The sequence below is a fragment of the Micromys minutus genome, assembly GCF_963924665.1.
Source record: "Micromys minutus genome assembly, chromosome: 4".
In the NCBI taxonomy this organism is placed as follows: domain Eukaryota; kingdom Metazoa; phylum Chordata; class Mammalia; order Rodentia; family Muridae; genus Micromys; species Micromys minutus.
In genome coordinates, this window is record NC_137973.1 from 13,045,857 (window position 1) to 13,060,138 (window position 14,282).

Consider the following 14,282-nt stretch of genomic DNA (forward strand, 5'->3'; position numbering starts at 1 on the left):
TTTTAGGGACAGATGTGTTTTCTTCAACTTCAAATGCCTAAGCAGGTTAAATATCATTTTGCTATTTGTGGCTTAACAATATTTCCTCATCTGCAGTCCAAACCAGGAAGTGCTATGGCAACAGCATTTTAAGTGTTCTTATCAAACACACAGGCACACACACACACACACACACACACACACACACACACACACAGATGTAAAAGGAAGAACATGGTGGTTGAAATGAGTGATGTGCTCATTGGTTTGGTTTGGGTAATGTTTCTCAGTGCAGAGGTGCACAGAACTACCAACTGAGCTTGCACATTTGAAACTAATACCTATAAATTACATATTAATAAAAATGCAAACCAGCTTGCAGATTGCTATAAATGGTCTCTGAAAAGGCACTATGGAGCCCATAGGAAATTTACATTTCAAAATAAATATATTCTAGTTTTTAAATGTATAATAGTTAATATGTGCATAGCAAATGCTTTCTCACTTTCTTGACTCTACATTTAGAATTTCACAGGATTTGAATCTGAAAAAAAATCAGATTAATCTAAATCAAGTTATAGAATATACTTCAATGATCCTGATAGGGACATATGGATAAAAAAAAAAAGGCTCAGAGATGAGAAGCTTCTCTCTAGTTTGGGTTGTTTTGATAAGCATGATTTGACCTGTATTATATCCACATATCTACAGAAAGTCATATCAAAATGCTATGAAAGATAGGACACGGGAAAAGAAGACAAAAAAGAGAAGTCAATTTGGATAACTTAAGAAGCTTAAGTACCAAGATTAAAGGACGAAGCTTTGGTTCACTCCCCTTTATATAAGCATTACAAAGCTTCATAATGTTTCAATTCACTGAGTAAATTGTGTTGAATGAATTCATTGGGGGAAACTTTCTATTAGGAACTCACAGTAAGGTCACTGGGTGTTTACATTCATCAAGGGAAATTCTATAGTAGTTACATTTTAACAGTTAGAATTCTTTTTATAGACTAATTTGATTTTTAGAGGTATTCAGTTAAATTGCCACCAAGGTAAGGAGTGTTTTGTTTTCCATGTTATTTGTACTTTCTGTTTGCAAGCTCCAAACACTGCCAGATAATTCAAAAGGGGATGAGCGTGTAGCCCCTTAAGGAGTATGCTCGCCCAGTACTCATATAAAGACAGGCATGGTGGAATACATTTGTAAATTGCGTGTGTGACGGTGAGAAAAAGAAAACCCTATGAATCTTGGATCAGGCCGCTTAGCCTAAGCAGTAAGCTTAGTTTCTTAGGGAGAAACAAAAACACAAAAACATGGTTGAAGGTTCATTAACGATGATGGCTTCAGTACATGCGTGCGCGCATGCACGCGCACGCACACACACACACACACACACACACACACACACACAGAGACATGCACACAGAGAGAAGGGGAGAGGGAGAGGGAGAGGGAGAGACAGGGGTGAGTGGGGACTTTGGCACATATGAAATATATCTATTTGGTGCTTTATTTTTCTCATCATAATGGGTCAGATTCTTTAGAAGCCCAATATATTTATGTTGCGAGGACATGTAGATTGGAATAAAGATTGGAATCTCACAAACATGTTTTCAAACACAAATCTGGTCAAGTCCTTTTCATTCTCTCTGGGCTGTGAGTATCTTTACCTATTGAGTCCCATCTTTGATTCTCATTTTATCTTTAGATTCTTACTGTCAGGATGCTAGCAAGATTAGCCAATGTAATGTTACTATCTAGCATAGACCCAGCTTCCTAGAATGCACTCCCAGCAATAAAAGAAATTAATTCTTGACTGACGATTGAAACATTAATGATAACCAGTGTAATGCCGTCTCTATATCTTACCACGTAATTTCTTTATATTTGGAAGTTCTAAAAGTGTTTATTCGAGCTAAGGTTGGGGCATTTTACAAAGTAATTAATATATGTAAAATAACAAATATAAGATTCTAGGATATGGAAAGGATGCCCTCAAGAAACAGTCTTATCTAAATGGTAGCACAGAAAGATGAACATATGTTGATATAACATGAATGGAAACAAATTTCTATTCATAAACTAGGTAGAAATAGTACTTAAAATAAATCAATTTCTAATAAAACTCATAGATGAAAGTATTGTTTAATCCTAATATTGTAATCAAACTAAGTGTTTGAGGGACAATATTAAAAGTTTTAATACCAAAATAGAATCTAGATTAGCACTCAGTGAAATAATTTTAAGATGCATGTTCAGGGTGAATGTACGTAACGGTATTTTAGAAATTAATGGTTTTTCCCCCTGAATTCTAGATAAGACGATGTTTAAAAGCATATCATTATGTTATTTGGTAACATCTTAGGAATAGATGCTAAAGAAGCCTACCTGCAAAAGAGTTGTTCTGTGGAACTTCAGTGCCCCCTTCTGGTGCATTTTAGCAAAGCACACCGAACAATAGTCTTCGCCACACTCCAGGCATACCTTTAAAACACATGTGTACATATGATACTGAGACTTTCAGAAAAGATTGCACAGTGGTATTATTGTCCTCATACTTATTCTTCAGACCACACTGATGGTTTTGAAATGAAAAGCACTGAAACACTAATGATCAACACGGAATGGAGACTCTCAGATCAAATAGTCTAACAGCAGTGATAGGATGGGCTATGCATATTATATGAACTTAAACATGAACCTTCATAATGACCATATGGCAATTAATAGCACCTAGTCACTCCTTGACAAGGTGGAAACAAAACACTACAAGTCAAAACTGTCACTTCATGATTTCTTTGTATGCCTATTGACACTAGCTGAAAACAATATATAACGTCCCTTTCGAACATTTCAACATTCTTCCATGAATGTACACCTTTCCTGTACATTCTTTGTCTTTCCTTGGAATATAGTTTTGAAAAGGTTGTCCAGTTTGTTTACAGAGAATAGGGGAAAATGAACAAGATGTATTGTCTCTAAGATAGTTGCAGGCAATTGTAACTAAGGTGTTCATCATTGAGCTTCCTGTCAGTATGAAAATGTAATGCTTGCACTGCGCAAAGTTTGGCCATGTAGCACACCCATACACATGATGGTGTTAGGAATCCATTCAGGTAGACAGAGGGCAAAACAAAATTTTCCTATGACCGAAGCTGATATTATGGAGCTGTGGATTTGCTTCAACCCCTTCACAGGGCAGTGAGCTGTAAGGCAAACAACTAAGAGACTTGCTTTGTTTTAGTTTGGACCAGGCTGAGAACCATGACTGAAATCATGAAAAACGGGGTAGACGGAAGAAGAGCAAGTGTGTCAGAAGGCCTATGTTATGAAATGATGACTATTGCTGACAGCAGTGTTCCTCGTGGTTCAGATCTGGAGCTTTACGTCATACAGAGTGTGTATTATTGTGGCTTCACCATTAGTTCCTATGGTCAAGCTGATCAAGTGCGCCATACCAAGAATCCATGCTTGAAAACTTAACAAAAGCCCCAAGAAAATAAAAATGATATTTCAGATGGCTGAGTGGTCTATTTATTATTAATTAAATACATTTTGATGAGAAGTAAGAACATAAAACTGGATATTTTTTTTATTTAGCAAGAAAAGATAGCCCCTAAAGTCTAAGTAGTCATAACAAAAAGTTCTTAATTGTGTAATTCTGATGTGTCATATGAGTGTTAAAGGTACGGCTATGTGGTAACATTATTATACAAATGACAGTTTCCAAATGTGTTCTGCACAATTTTCTTGAATATACCATCTAATATTTTAATGAATTCCTCATAAACCTTTGGCAGTTTCTACCATATAATGTGATGCAGAAAACCTGAAACTGGGTGCAGCATATCATTCCAAGCCAAGTATTTATTAACAGATGCTTAAAGAAAGCAGCCCAACAGATATTTGAAGACTGAGAGATCAAAGCTAGAGTTGCCAAGTTAGCTCGCATATTTTGTTATACAAGCATATTTAGATTAAATGGGTTAAAATGACTGCCAACTGGAAAATCTTTTTAGGCAGTTTATGCAACTGGCAAAAACTTACTAACTCATAGATAAGGATTCCATTCTGTTGCAGAGCTTCCTCAAACACCAGGGTGCAGTTTGAAAAACTATCTGGTAGATTTGGCAAGTTTCAAATTAGCTATATCGGTTTTCAGAATTAATTTTAATCTAATTAAATCATCTACCTATGCCAAATTAATGTTACTTGAGTTTCTAATTTTAGCATAAAAATAGCCTAACGCCACTGATGTCATTTTAAATTATGTATTTGGAATTGTTGGATTTTTGCCAATATTTGTAAATACATAAAGTCTACAGGTGACAAACTAATAGCAAAGTTAGTTATTGTCTCCTTTGTATGTATCAGATTCAGTGGCAAGCATTTTATTCAGTTATAATCATCCATGACTTTGCGACATAATCCACGGGTAGGAAATCAGCTACCGAAAGACAGGATAACTTACTAAGGTCATAAACTTTACAGGGCAGGCAACATGCAAAATTCCAAACTGAAAACCACTTAATCTTATCAAGGTAAATTGGGTAGGGTATGAAACTTCTACAAGAAAACAACTTCTAATATGGGAAGTCGTGTCCAAGGTGCCCAACCTTACAAAATTATTACAGGACATTGTGTTTACTTTAGAGATATTGTTCCATATATGTGTGTTGCTAAGCATGATTGAAAAATATGAGAATCCAGCCTGTGTATGTTCTTTGGTTGGTGGTTCACTCTCTGAGAGCTCTCTGGGATCCAGGTGAGCTGACTCTGTTGGTGTTCTTGTGGCATTACCACCCTGTCCTCAATACTTCCCCAACTCTACCATAAGGGTCCCGGCCTCTGTCCAGTTTGTCTGTATCTGTATCTGTTTCAGTCAGCTTCTGGGTACAACCTCTCAGAGGACAGTTATGCCAGGCTCCTGTCTCCAAGCACTGTGGTATCCATTCCCCAACAGAACTGCCTTGCCCGGTCTCAATCGGAGAGGGTGCATCTAATCCTACAGAGACTTGATGTGCCAGGGTGGAGGGAATACCTGGGGGTTTGCCCTCCAGGAGTGAGAAGGGGATTGTAGAATGGGTGGGAAGACTCTGGAAGGGGGGACCAGGACGGGGCCAGCTTTCGGGAAGTAAACACATTAAAAAAATTGAATATAGAAAGAAAACGATAAAACAGCAGATATGATTTTAAAGGTTGCTATGAAGCAAGGGGCAGATAATGATGCTTAGTGAGAGATGGTAACTTATCTGCTATCACATAGGGAAACTAACGAAAAGGAGCAACAGAGAGCTGTGCTCGTGTGTCCCAGAGGGAGAAGTTTGTCTAAGGGGCTGTGATAGTCTATTACTCTTGTACCGTGCTGTACTTACAAGGAGAGCAGCTTTGTTCTCACACTGTCCACAAACTTTCCTTTTAGTCTTAGGGTTTTCACTTCCAGTAGAATGTGCCATTTTGTAGCTAGCGTGCTGTCTTGCTGGAGCTAGAAGAAAAAGATCTCAGGATCATCAGTCCAAAGTATTGTGCTTGCTTTCTTGACGAGCAACGTAATGAATGTTTCCAACTTCTTACACAACACTTAGGCAGTAGCAGCAGCGTAAGAAGTGGATGCAGGCTGATGTGTTTGCTCATTGTAGAGCCTGGAACAACCCCTGTCGGCTATCATGAGTAAGAGCTGCAGGCATCCAACTTCTATCTACTTTGCTTTAACCCCATTGACCTGAACATCCATCACTACACAACACTGAGAATGTTGCTCTTGATAGATTTCTCATGTGTTACTCTCTTTCCCCGAATACAAGTGAAGCCCATCTGGAAAACCCCTAAACAGACCATGGTGTACAGTTATAATACCTAGTTTCTTTACTTTTGCTGTTGCAACTAAACACACTTGCCTAAAGCAATTCAGGAATGGAGCATTTTGTTTGGGGCTTTCCACTCTAGATGACAGAGTTGTGGTAGGGACATCTAGGCGGCATGAGACTTGAGAAACAACGTCTCATATTCTTCTGGCAGTCAGGAAGCAGAGACAGGGGCATGCTGCTGCCTTGGTCCATGTTTTCAGTCCATGACACTGGACTACAGACTGGAGCCATCCATATTTGGTGTGAATCTTTCCAAACCAATTAACTCAATCTAGAAAATCCCTCACAGATATGCGCAGCCTTGGGATGTTTGCATGTAAGTCTAAATTTCATCAACTTGAACAATGGAGATCGGCTCACATTTTGTTCGTATAAATATTGCATTGTATGACGTTCTAGAATTTAGTCCAATAAATTATGCTGCTAGTCATGGATAAATAAGGGTTGCATTGAGATCACTGTAAATTTAAGTATGTTTGAAGATGTGAAGCAACTTCTAAATATTCCTTCATGTCTTAGACTGGTATTTTAAGTTATAATTTTAGTACTATTTAATTTGCTCCTTGGTTTAAAGTTATATTAGATTTAAAGTATAAAGAGTAGGTTTTGCTTTTGGAGAGAATTATTAGTTTTATTGATATTCTAAGTTGACATTCTGGTGCAAAATATTGACTAAAACTTACTTTGAAAACCAAAATAGCATCATCTGGTAACTGAAAAGCTTTACTCTACATGGATTGGTGCATTTTATAGAAAATTTATGTGAAAACTCTACATTAATATATATGCTATGTGGAAATCCGTAACTTTATCATATAATACAGAAAGGTGTTCACCTTGAATCTCTTCCTTAAGTAACTTCAATTTCACTTTTCCAGGAGAGAGCTGCAGAAATGAAACACATGTTATTTTTCGGCTACGCACTTCCTTATCCAAAAAAAGTGTGATCATTAACAAGATGTTAGATATCTGTACCAAATGAGTATCTTACTAAAAAGGTATTCTTTGAGATTTATATAAAATTAAAAAGATAATTAAAAGTATATGTAAACTTAAATTGTCATTAAAGTATAAAATAATTAAATTAATAAATATCATACATAAAACCTACTTTTGGATTTTTTTGGTTTTTTTTGATACAGGGTTTCACCAAGTAGTCTAGGCTAACCTCTAACTCATGATCCCCCTAAAGAAAGTGACATTAAAATCATGAACCACCATCCCCAGTTTTCAGACAAAAATTTTAAAAATATACAAGGAGTATTTTTCTTAATATGGAGTTCCAGAAACCCATTTTATGAAAGTATATAATATACTTTGAGTATAGCAAAAAATATTATATGTCAGTACAAATGGCTTCAAGAAAATATTAGAATTTATGTTGTGAAGTTTTGGAAGTCTCGTCCTCCTTCAAAAAAACACAAGCGTCTGATTCTGGTTCAGACTGAATCTACACTGAATTCTGCCAGAACCATTTTGTTCACATGACGGCAGCAGCCGGAAGTGCTGTCTTATCTGTACAATTCAGAGAACCACATTTGAACACCACAGCCGTACCTATCCTATGTATTGTTTATGATCCTCGAAGGGTCTATGTGACTGCTTAAATATACTTGAGAGAGTAGAAGCCAATGCTGGCTATTCCAGTATAAACAATCTCTTGTTACCTTTGGATCTTGCCTTTGTGGGCAGCAGCAGAGGGCCGGTGAGAGAGCACACCCGCCTGGGTCTTATCAAAACGAGCAGTTAAAGGGCACAAGTGAACACCGAGGATGATGTGCATTTACATAGGCACTGCCGATTCAGGCCCAGCTTTCAATTTGCAATTTGCATGCTCAATTGCCCAATTTGTACATGACGATATGAGAACAATGGCCGTCCCATATCCACGGCTGCGCCAACTGCAGTCATCTTGGACAATTTGGGCCTAATTATTCTCTGTGGTTTTGCTTCAATGAGGCACGTATTTGTTCACATTTTTTTTTTTTTTTTTTTGAAATAGCTGTTCAGATGTTTTCTCTACCAAACACAGCAGAAAAGAAAACTGAGTTGAAGTGACCAACTTTTATGTGGATCACACCCTCATGGTTTTAGGTTGGCAATGTTATACAAGTCACATAAATGTAACCTCACTTTTATATATTCAAGTTATCAAGTATGGTTACGTTAATGACACAAATAAACTGCAATGGGATCAGTCTAGCTATGAGCTCTTGAGGATAAGTAGGTATGTCAGGAATAAAGTAATTATTAAGGAAACTTTATAATTAATTTTTATTACTATAAGTATATTTGTCTGTTCTATAAATGTACTCATATTTACTTCAAATTATCCTAATTACATAGAAATATTTGAGTGAATGAGCTACAAGCACCTAGTTTCAGTCTAATTGAATTTTGTCATTAAATCTGATTTTTTATGCTTGAAAAATAATTGAGCAATAAAATAGCATTACTGGATGGATACTAATGCACATATGCATGTGTACATGCTTCTGGATATCTGAAACATGAATTTAATACACTTATTGCTGTGGCAGAAGATGTTGGACAAGAGCTTCCACATGCTAGGGCAGTAAAACTGGCCCTGCCATCCGTAACAACTGAGCAATTGGGGTTGACTAAGCTACGGTCTGTTGTTTGCAGGTGTCACAAATACCAGCAACCTGGCACCTGTGGTTTTGTGTATCCAAAGTGCCCTCAGAAGGCACACTTTCAACCATATCCGTGCTCAACCCACCTCCTGAAAGGTGGCCATCTCTGCTTACTCTTTGTACATGCAGACCCCCTTACTGTTCCATACCATTCTGTCTACCTAATTGTTTCCACGGGATAGCTCCCCTAAAAATGTTTCACCATGAAGTTCACATTAACTGAAGGTCACTTTGGCCGCTAAAGCTTCTCTTGAAAACTCTCCGCAGAAACTAGTTTCTTCTTGAGGGTTTTGTTCTTGTTTTTTGTTTTTGGCAGGCTGATCTTCAGTTCACTATGTAGGTGAGACTTTTCCTGACCTTCTCTTTCATAAGGGATGAGTACCCTTAGTACATTTATGAGCTTCTTTGGATTAAGCCCTGAGCTCCCTGCATACTAAGCAGGCACTCTCTAACTGAGCCACTTTCTCAGACTAACTGGTTTCTGATTTCCTCCCTTTTACTCACTGCCATGGGGTAGGGTGAGGAGGGTCTGCACCTTTTACCCAGGGTACTGTTTCACTCTCCCCATTCAGAATTTCGTGTCCACTGAGGATCTCCGCTGTTTACTTATTTTAATCAATGTACAAGAGGTTCCTCTTCCACTAAATATAAAAAAAAATCTGTGGAGTATTTCTCTCTATCCATTTCTCATTAATAACTCTAAATACTTCAATGTCCACATACCTGACATCCAGCACTGAAGATCCTCCAACGTTCAGGCACCTACGTTCCTCTACCTGCCCCACCATTGTAACCAAATCTTGTAGCTAGACATCATTCTAAATGTCCATAACTTCAAAATCCCAAAAACAGATGTTCTCAGTGTCAAGCATGATCACTTTTCCTCCAACTCTCAGCTCTCCATTTCTGCCTGTTATTGTGACAAAATAATGCTGTGGGGTTTCCTGGAAACCCACGAGGGCACACAGGACTTCTTAGCAGTCAGTTCAGTCCTTTGCTGCCCAGCCCCAGTCATGATTCCCACAGCTGTTGCTCTCAACCTCCACTCAAGATGTCTGTCATCATTTCCTATGCTTCACTGTTGACAGCAAGTGCCGGCATCTCCCACTCTGGGAGGATGTTGAAAGCCTGTTACAGAATCACCTGTCAGACCCCAGCTCTGGTAGTGTTAGTCTCTTCTGTTTTGCTTGCCAGAGAGAATGCGTTCTCCCTTCCCCAGTAAAAGTGTCTTTAATGAAACTCCCTCTCAAAAGCCTCAGACCCAACCACTAGCATATTCTGTCGTCCACATCTTTAATTTCTGGCCTACTCACATTTCTACTACCCAGCCAATAAAGTGACAACCGTCCACTAACGTCCTCGGGAGAACTTTGTCCTCGAGTCTTTCAAGCCTTTATAAGTTCCTGTTCTTGTCACTGCACTGGGTTATGTTCATTATTCCCTCCCCCCTTTTTTCATTTTAATACTTGAAATATATGGCTGCACTGGTCTAATGATGACTAAACAATTCAACTTTAGCTTTTTTAATATTCTCATTTTTCATAAATATGCATTGAATCAATTCAAAGTGGGATCATATGTACTATCCCTTACCTTGCTTAGAACTCTAAACTTTACAGATGTCTTGTGAATGAATGTATGGCAGGGGTGACAAGTGGGTGATTGTGTAGGAGTGCAGCAATGACAAAGTGGGGGAAATGTTAACGTACAAAGCCAATGCAGAGCTCCTCGCCCTCAGCACAATGGACAGCATGGGCTTCTGCAGTACACTGTAGCAAGCTCAGCAGCAGCTTTGGTTCTGTTCCTGCTCTGTTATATATCTTCACAAGAACTAAGCAGAAAACCTCTAGATGGTAAAAGTGGGGAAAAAAATCTTCAGACATTGCCAAATATCTCTAGAGAAACAAATTTGTCTCATCGAGAACCACTGCTCTGAACTGGTTTCTTTATGACACAACACCTTAAATACCATTTGCACAGCCATGTGTCCTAACCCTCCTTCCCTTTAGTCTCCTATGACCTCCTAAGGCTTTGGCACCATTCCTGATCCTCTTTTACATCCGGGCTGTCTTCACTGGATGAAAGCTGGGAGGTTATTTTGGAACAAGGCTAGCAACCCGATGCTTGATGTTGAGCAGATCAGTTTACATCTTTGATGTGAAATTACATCTGGGAAGCCACAATTACAAATTGACTCTTGGGAGAGATAGAAGTGCCCACTTCAGTAAAAAGCCAACCAAGAGAAGTTCATGGCCAGCATAAAAGATGCTGAGTAAATACTAAATTTTCAGGGTTGCCAAACACTGCCCACAGGCTTTCCTTGGGTTTAAGTCTTTATAACTGTCTTGTTTATGTGAATTCTTAGGGACACATTTACTCAGCTTTACCTATCACAGGAAAATTCACACAGATCCTAAAATTCTAACACAGCCTCTTCTTCCTTCATCCTCAGTCTCCCTCTTACACTATGCAGCCCATGCTATCTACTCTGTTTTACTTCCTCCTTTCCACAATGTATTTTTATACATATTTTTCTTTTTGTTTCTCGTCTCCATTTCAATTCAGATTTCTTTCATATGAGATCAATGGTCTTTTTTAACCTTCTGCTTCCTCTGGACACTGTAACCCTCTATGCCTCTGAGCCCACTGATCTCGAGTGCAGCAAGCACACAAGTGCAAACATCTCACTAGTAAAGGAGAAACACCTATTTCTATTTTCGTTTACCTTTCCCTTAATTTTCAAAATGAATATTATCTGTGCTGCAAATTGGTATGCACATAAGTAAATAGAAGTATATGTGTACGAAGCTCAAATTCAAAGTCTATTCATTTCTGCTGCATTTCATAGTCAAAAAATATGTATAGCCTAGAAAAACCATTGTAAATCATTCTTTCAATGCAATTTCACCAGTCAGGTTCTGCAGGGGAAGACAACCCTACTCATCTAGTGAAATGCAACAAGGTACCAGAACTTTCTACCTCCTTTCCAGCCTCTAATTTTATGACAGATACCTCCCACATTTTCCACTTTTACATTCTTTCATAATTAGGATGCTTATGGAAACAAAGATTTTGATGTATTCTTCAAATGTTTCCTTCCATAAACTCATTAAGCTATTCCTTCATTCATATTCATTATTCATATACAAAATGTTTATTATAAGTGTTTTATATTGACTCATACTAAAAATATTTAATTTTTCTTGCTTTTTCTATGGTAGATGAGGACTTCCTTAAAAACAAAGAGTAAACAACTCACAGTTCAAATGAGCACTTTAAAAGGGCCATTGCACACAGATCTGTGACCATGTTTGATAATCACAACTACAAATTTTTCTGTTCTCTTCTGTTCTGTTCCTTTTCTTTTGACTCCTCAGGGTCTCACGCCACAACCAAGGCTAACCTCAAGCTCAGGCCTCCCCACCTGCTTCACCTCTTTGAAGCTAGAAATACAAGTAGGAGTTACCATAACTGCTCACATCCTTTTTAAAAAAAAATACATCTACAGTAAGATATCTGAAATGCAACACAAGATAGTACTGTTGGGGGGGGAGATAATAACCAGTTAAAAGTGGTTTATAAATTTTTAACCCCAGAATGAAAGAAACCCACCTCACAAAAGGGATGGCACAGTATAATGAAATGCTTTTTCTGAAGCTAAAAAGTACAAAAGTGCCGAGTAAGATATTTGTAGGTGCCAAATGACCCAATGAAAGTTTAATGATAGGTATATAAAAATAAAATGCTGTGCAAGTTAAAATTCACAAAGTCACGAATCCTGTACCAGAGAAATCCAGACGAAAAAGTTTTCCTTATATAAAGACGCCTACCTGCCTGTAATCATCAATGTAACATTTTGTACAACAGAGATAAAGTAAGTCTGTACCATGGAAAGTCCCATGCAAATATTTCCTTGAACATCTTTATTCATGAGACCAAGAGTGTATGAATTATTATTATTCAAGAGGAATACAGCAATGTTAAGGAAATAAGAAATTGCATGAAGTCAGGACTGAAGTTACAATTTGTCATATCATATCGGTGTTCATAGTAATACAGAATGAAGCCATTGTGTTTTATACTTTTTAATCCTCAAATGAATGGAGAAACTGTATCCGAAATTCAGAGAAAGGCAGAATGAAAAATTGTTCCTCAGATTAATTTTTAAAAACCTTCTGAAATATTTTTTGTATAGAAGATTTTTTCTGTATGAAAGACAAAGTAGAGCTAAGTAATTAAAACTTCAGAGTAACCTAGAAGAGGGAGCCCCAAATCTCATAGTACCCTGAGGACAGGGAGCCTCAAATGAGGTCACTAAAGCAACAGTGAATCTTTGAGTATGAGAGAGAATGCACAGACAGAAAACATACTCCCTGAGCTTTTGTTTGGCAAATGGCACCTTTCTTACCTTGGTAGCTTTCCCTTTACTTTGTGATGTTATACTTGACAGGTTACGTAATTTGCTGATGTTTCCAGATTTCCAGTGATATCCACTTGCCCTTCAACATACAGAAAGTGAAGTGTAATTACTGGAAACATTCCCCCTTTTAGTGAAAATAAATATATTCACCTGCGTTTAGGAAATATTAATTCAGGTGTTAGCATGCTAAACCACTGCAGCCTGAAAATAAGATGGTAGCTCTACCCTGCTTTATCATGAGAGAACCACTGTACATCTCTTCTGTGTCTGTGATCTGTGGAGTGATGAGTCAGCAAAATGTTCAAACACAGGAGAAGGGCTCCTTTGTCAGGCATTTACAATGAGTGATTTTTACTAACTTATAGAAAATTTAAATGTCATCCTACTATGCAGTTTAAAAGTAGCTATCCACAAATAAAGATGGAAAGAAGAAAAAAAAACAACAACAAATCACAGCAGATCTGCCAGGGGATGTATCTTGAAAGACTTCAAACAAGTTCCCACATAGAAAATAACATAGATTACAAAAAAAGGCAAGTTTTAATTTTACAGTTTTAAAACTGGGATTTGTACACACACATACACACACACACACACACACACACACACACACAAACACACACACCATATTTAAGGGTACAAAAATAAAGAATCAAATTTTATTGGACAACCCGCCCAGTGTCGCGCACGTAATGAATTGTACACCCCAAATTGGAACCTTGGACCTCCCTTTTCCTGGCCAAATTGTGGCAAGTCTTCACTTTCTCTGTGAGACTCATTGTCTCTAAAACCCTAGGAGAGAATATTACTACTCTGAAATCTTTTGTTTTAAAGATACTTTATTTTATTTATATTAGATATTCTCTGTATTTAACATTTCAAATGTTATCCCCTTTCCTCCCATTCCCAGCCCCACTTTTCCCCTCCCTTGCTTCCATGAAGGTGCTTCCTTTCCCAACCACTCACTCCACATAAGTGCTTTGGCATTCCCCTACACTGGGAAAATGAGCCTTCACTTGGACCAAAGGCCTCTCCTCTCATTGATGACAGAGAATGCTATCCTCTGCTACTTTTGCAACTGGAGTTGTGGGTATTTCCAGTCTGAAATCTTATTCAAGGTAAAAAATGATTTAAAAGTCTCCACAACTAAAGAAAATACAATCCTGGGTGCTGACTCCAGAGACTCCAATATTCAAATGAAAATGGCCATCGATTAAAAAGGTCAAATTAGAAACCTCTAGGTAAGTCAGTCCTTCGTCCGTGAGGTACTTCATTTCAGGAGGATTCAAGTTTGATGCACATAATTCTTGAAGAGGGGTGGAGAAGGGAGGGAGAGAGAGGAGGAAGGGAGGGAGGGA

General features: G+C 37.9%; 1 protein-coding gene across 1 annotated transcript in view; it reads right to left on the bottom strand.

Moving 5' to 3' along the window:
• ZBBX (zinc finger B-box domain containing) overlaps positions 1-14,282 on the bottom strand; it is a gene marked incomplete at both ends in the record, with an annotated part of 103,363 nt that overhangs the window by 83,617 nt on the left and 5,464 nt on the right. Inside the window, 4 exons of the mRNA XM_080915349.1 lie at positions 2,372-2,467; positions 5,359-5,468; positions 6,687-6,777; positions 12,913-13,003. Coding sequence (XP_080771475.1) covers positions 2,372-2,467; positions 5,359-5,468; positions 6,687-6,777; positions 12,913-13,003 — 388 coding nt within the window. The remainder of the gene's footprint in view (positions 1-2,371; positions 2,468-5,358; positions 5,469-6,686; positions 6,778-12,912; positions 13,004-14,282) is intronic.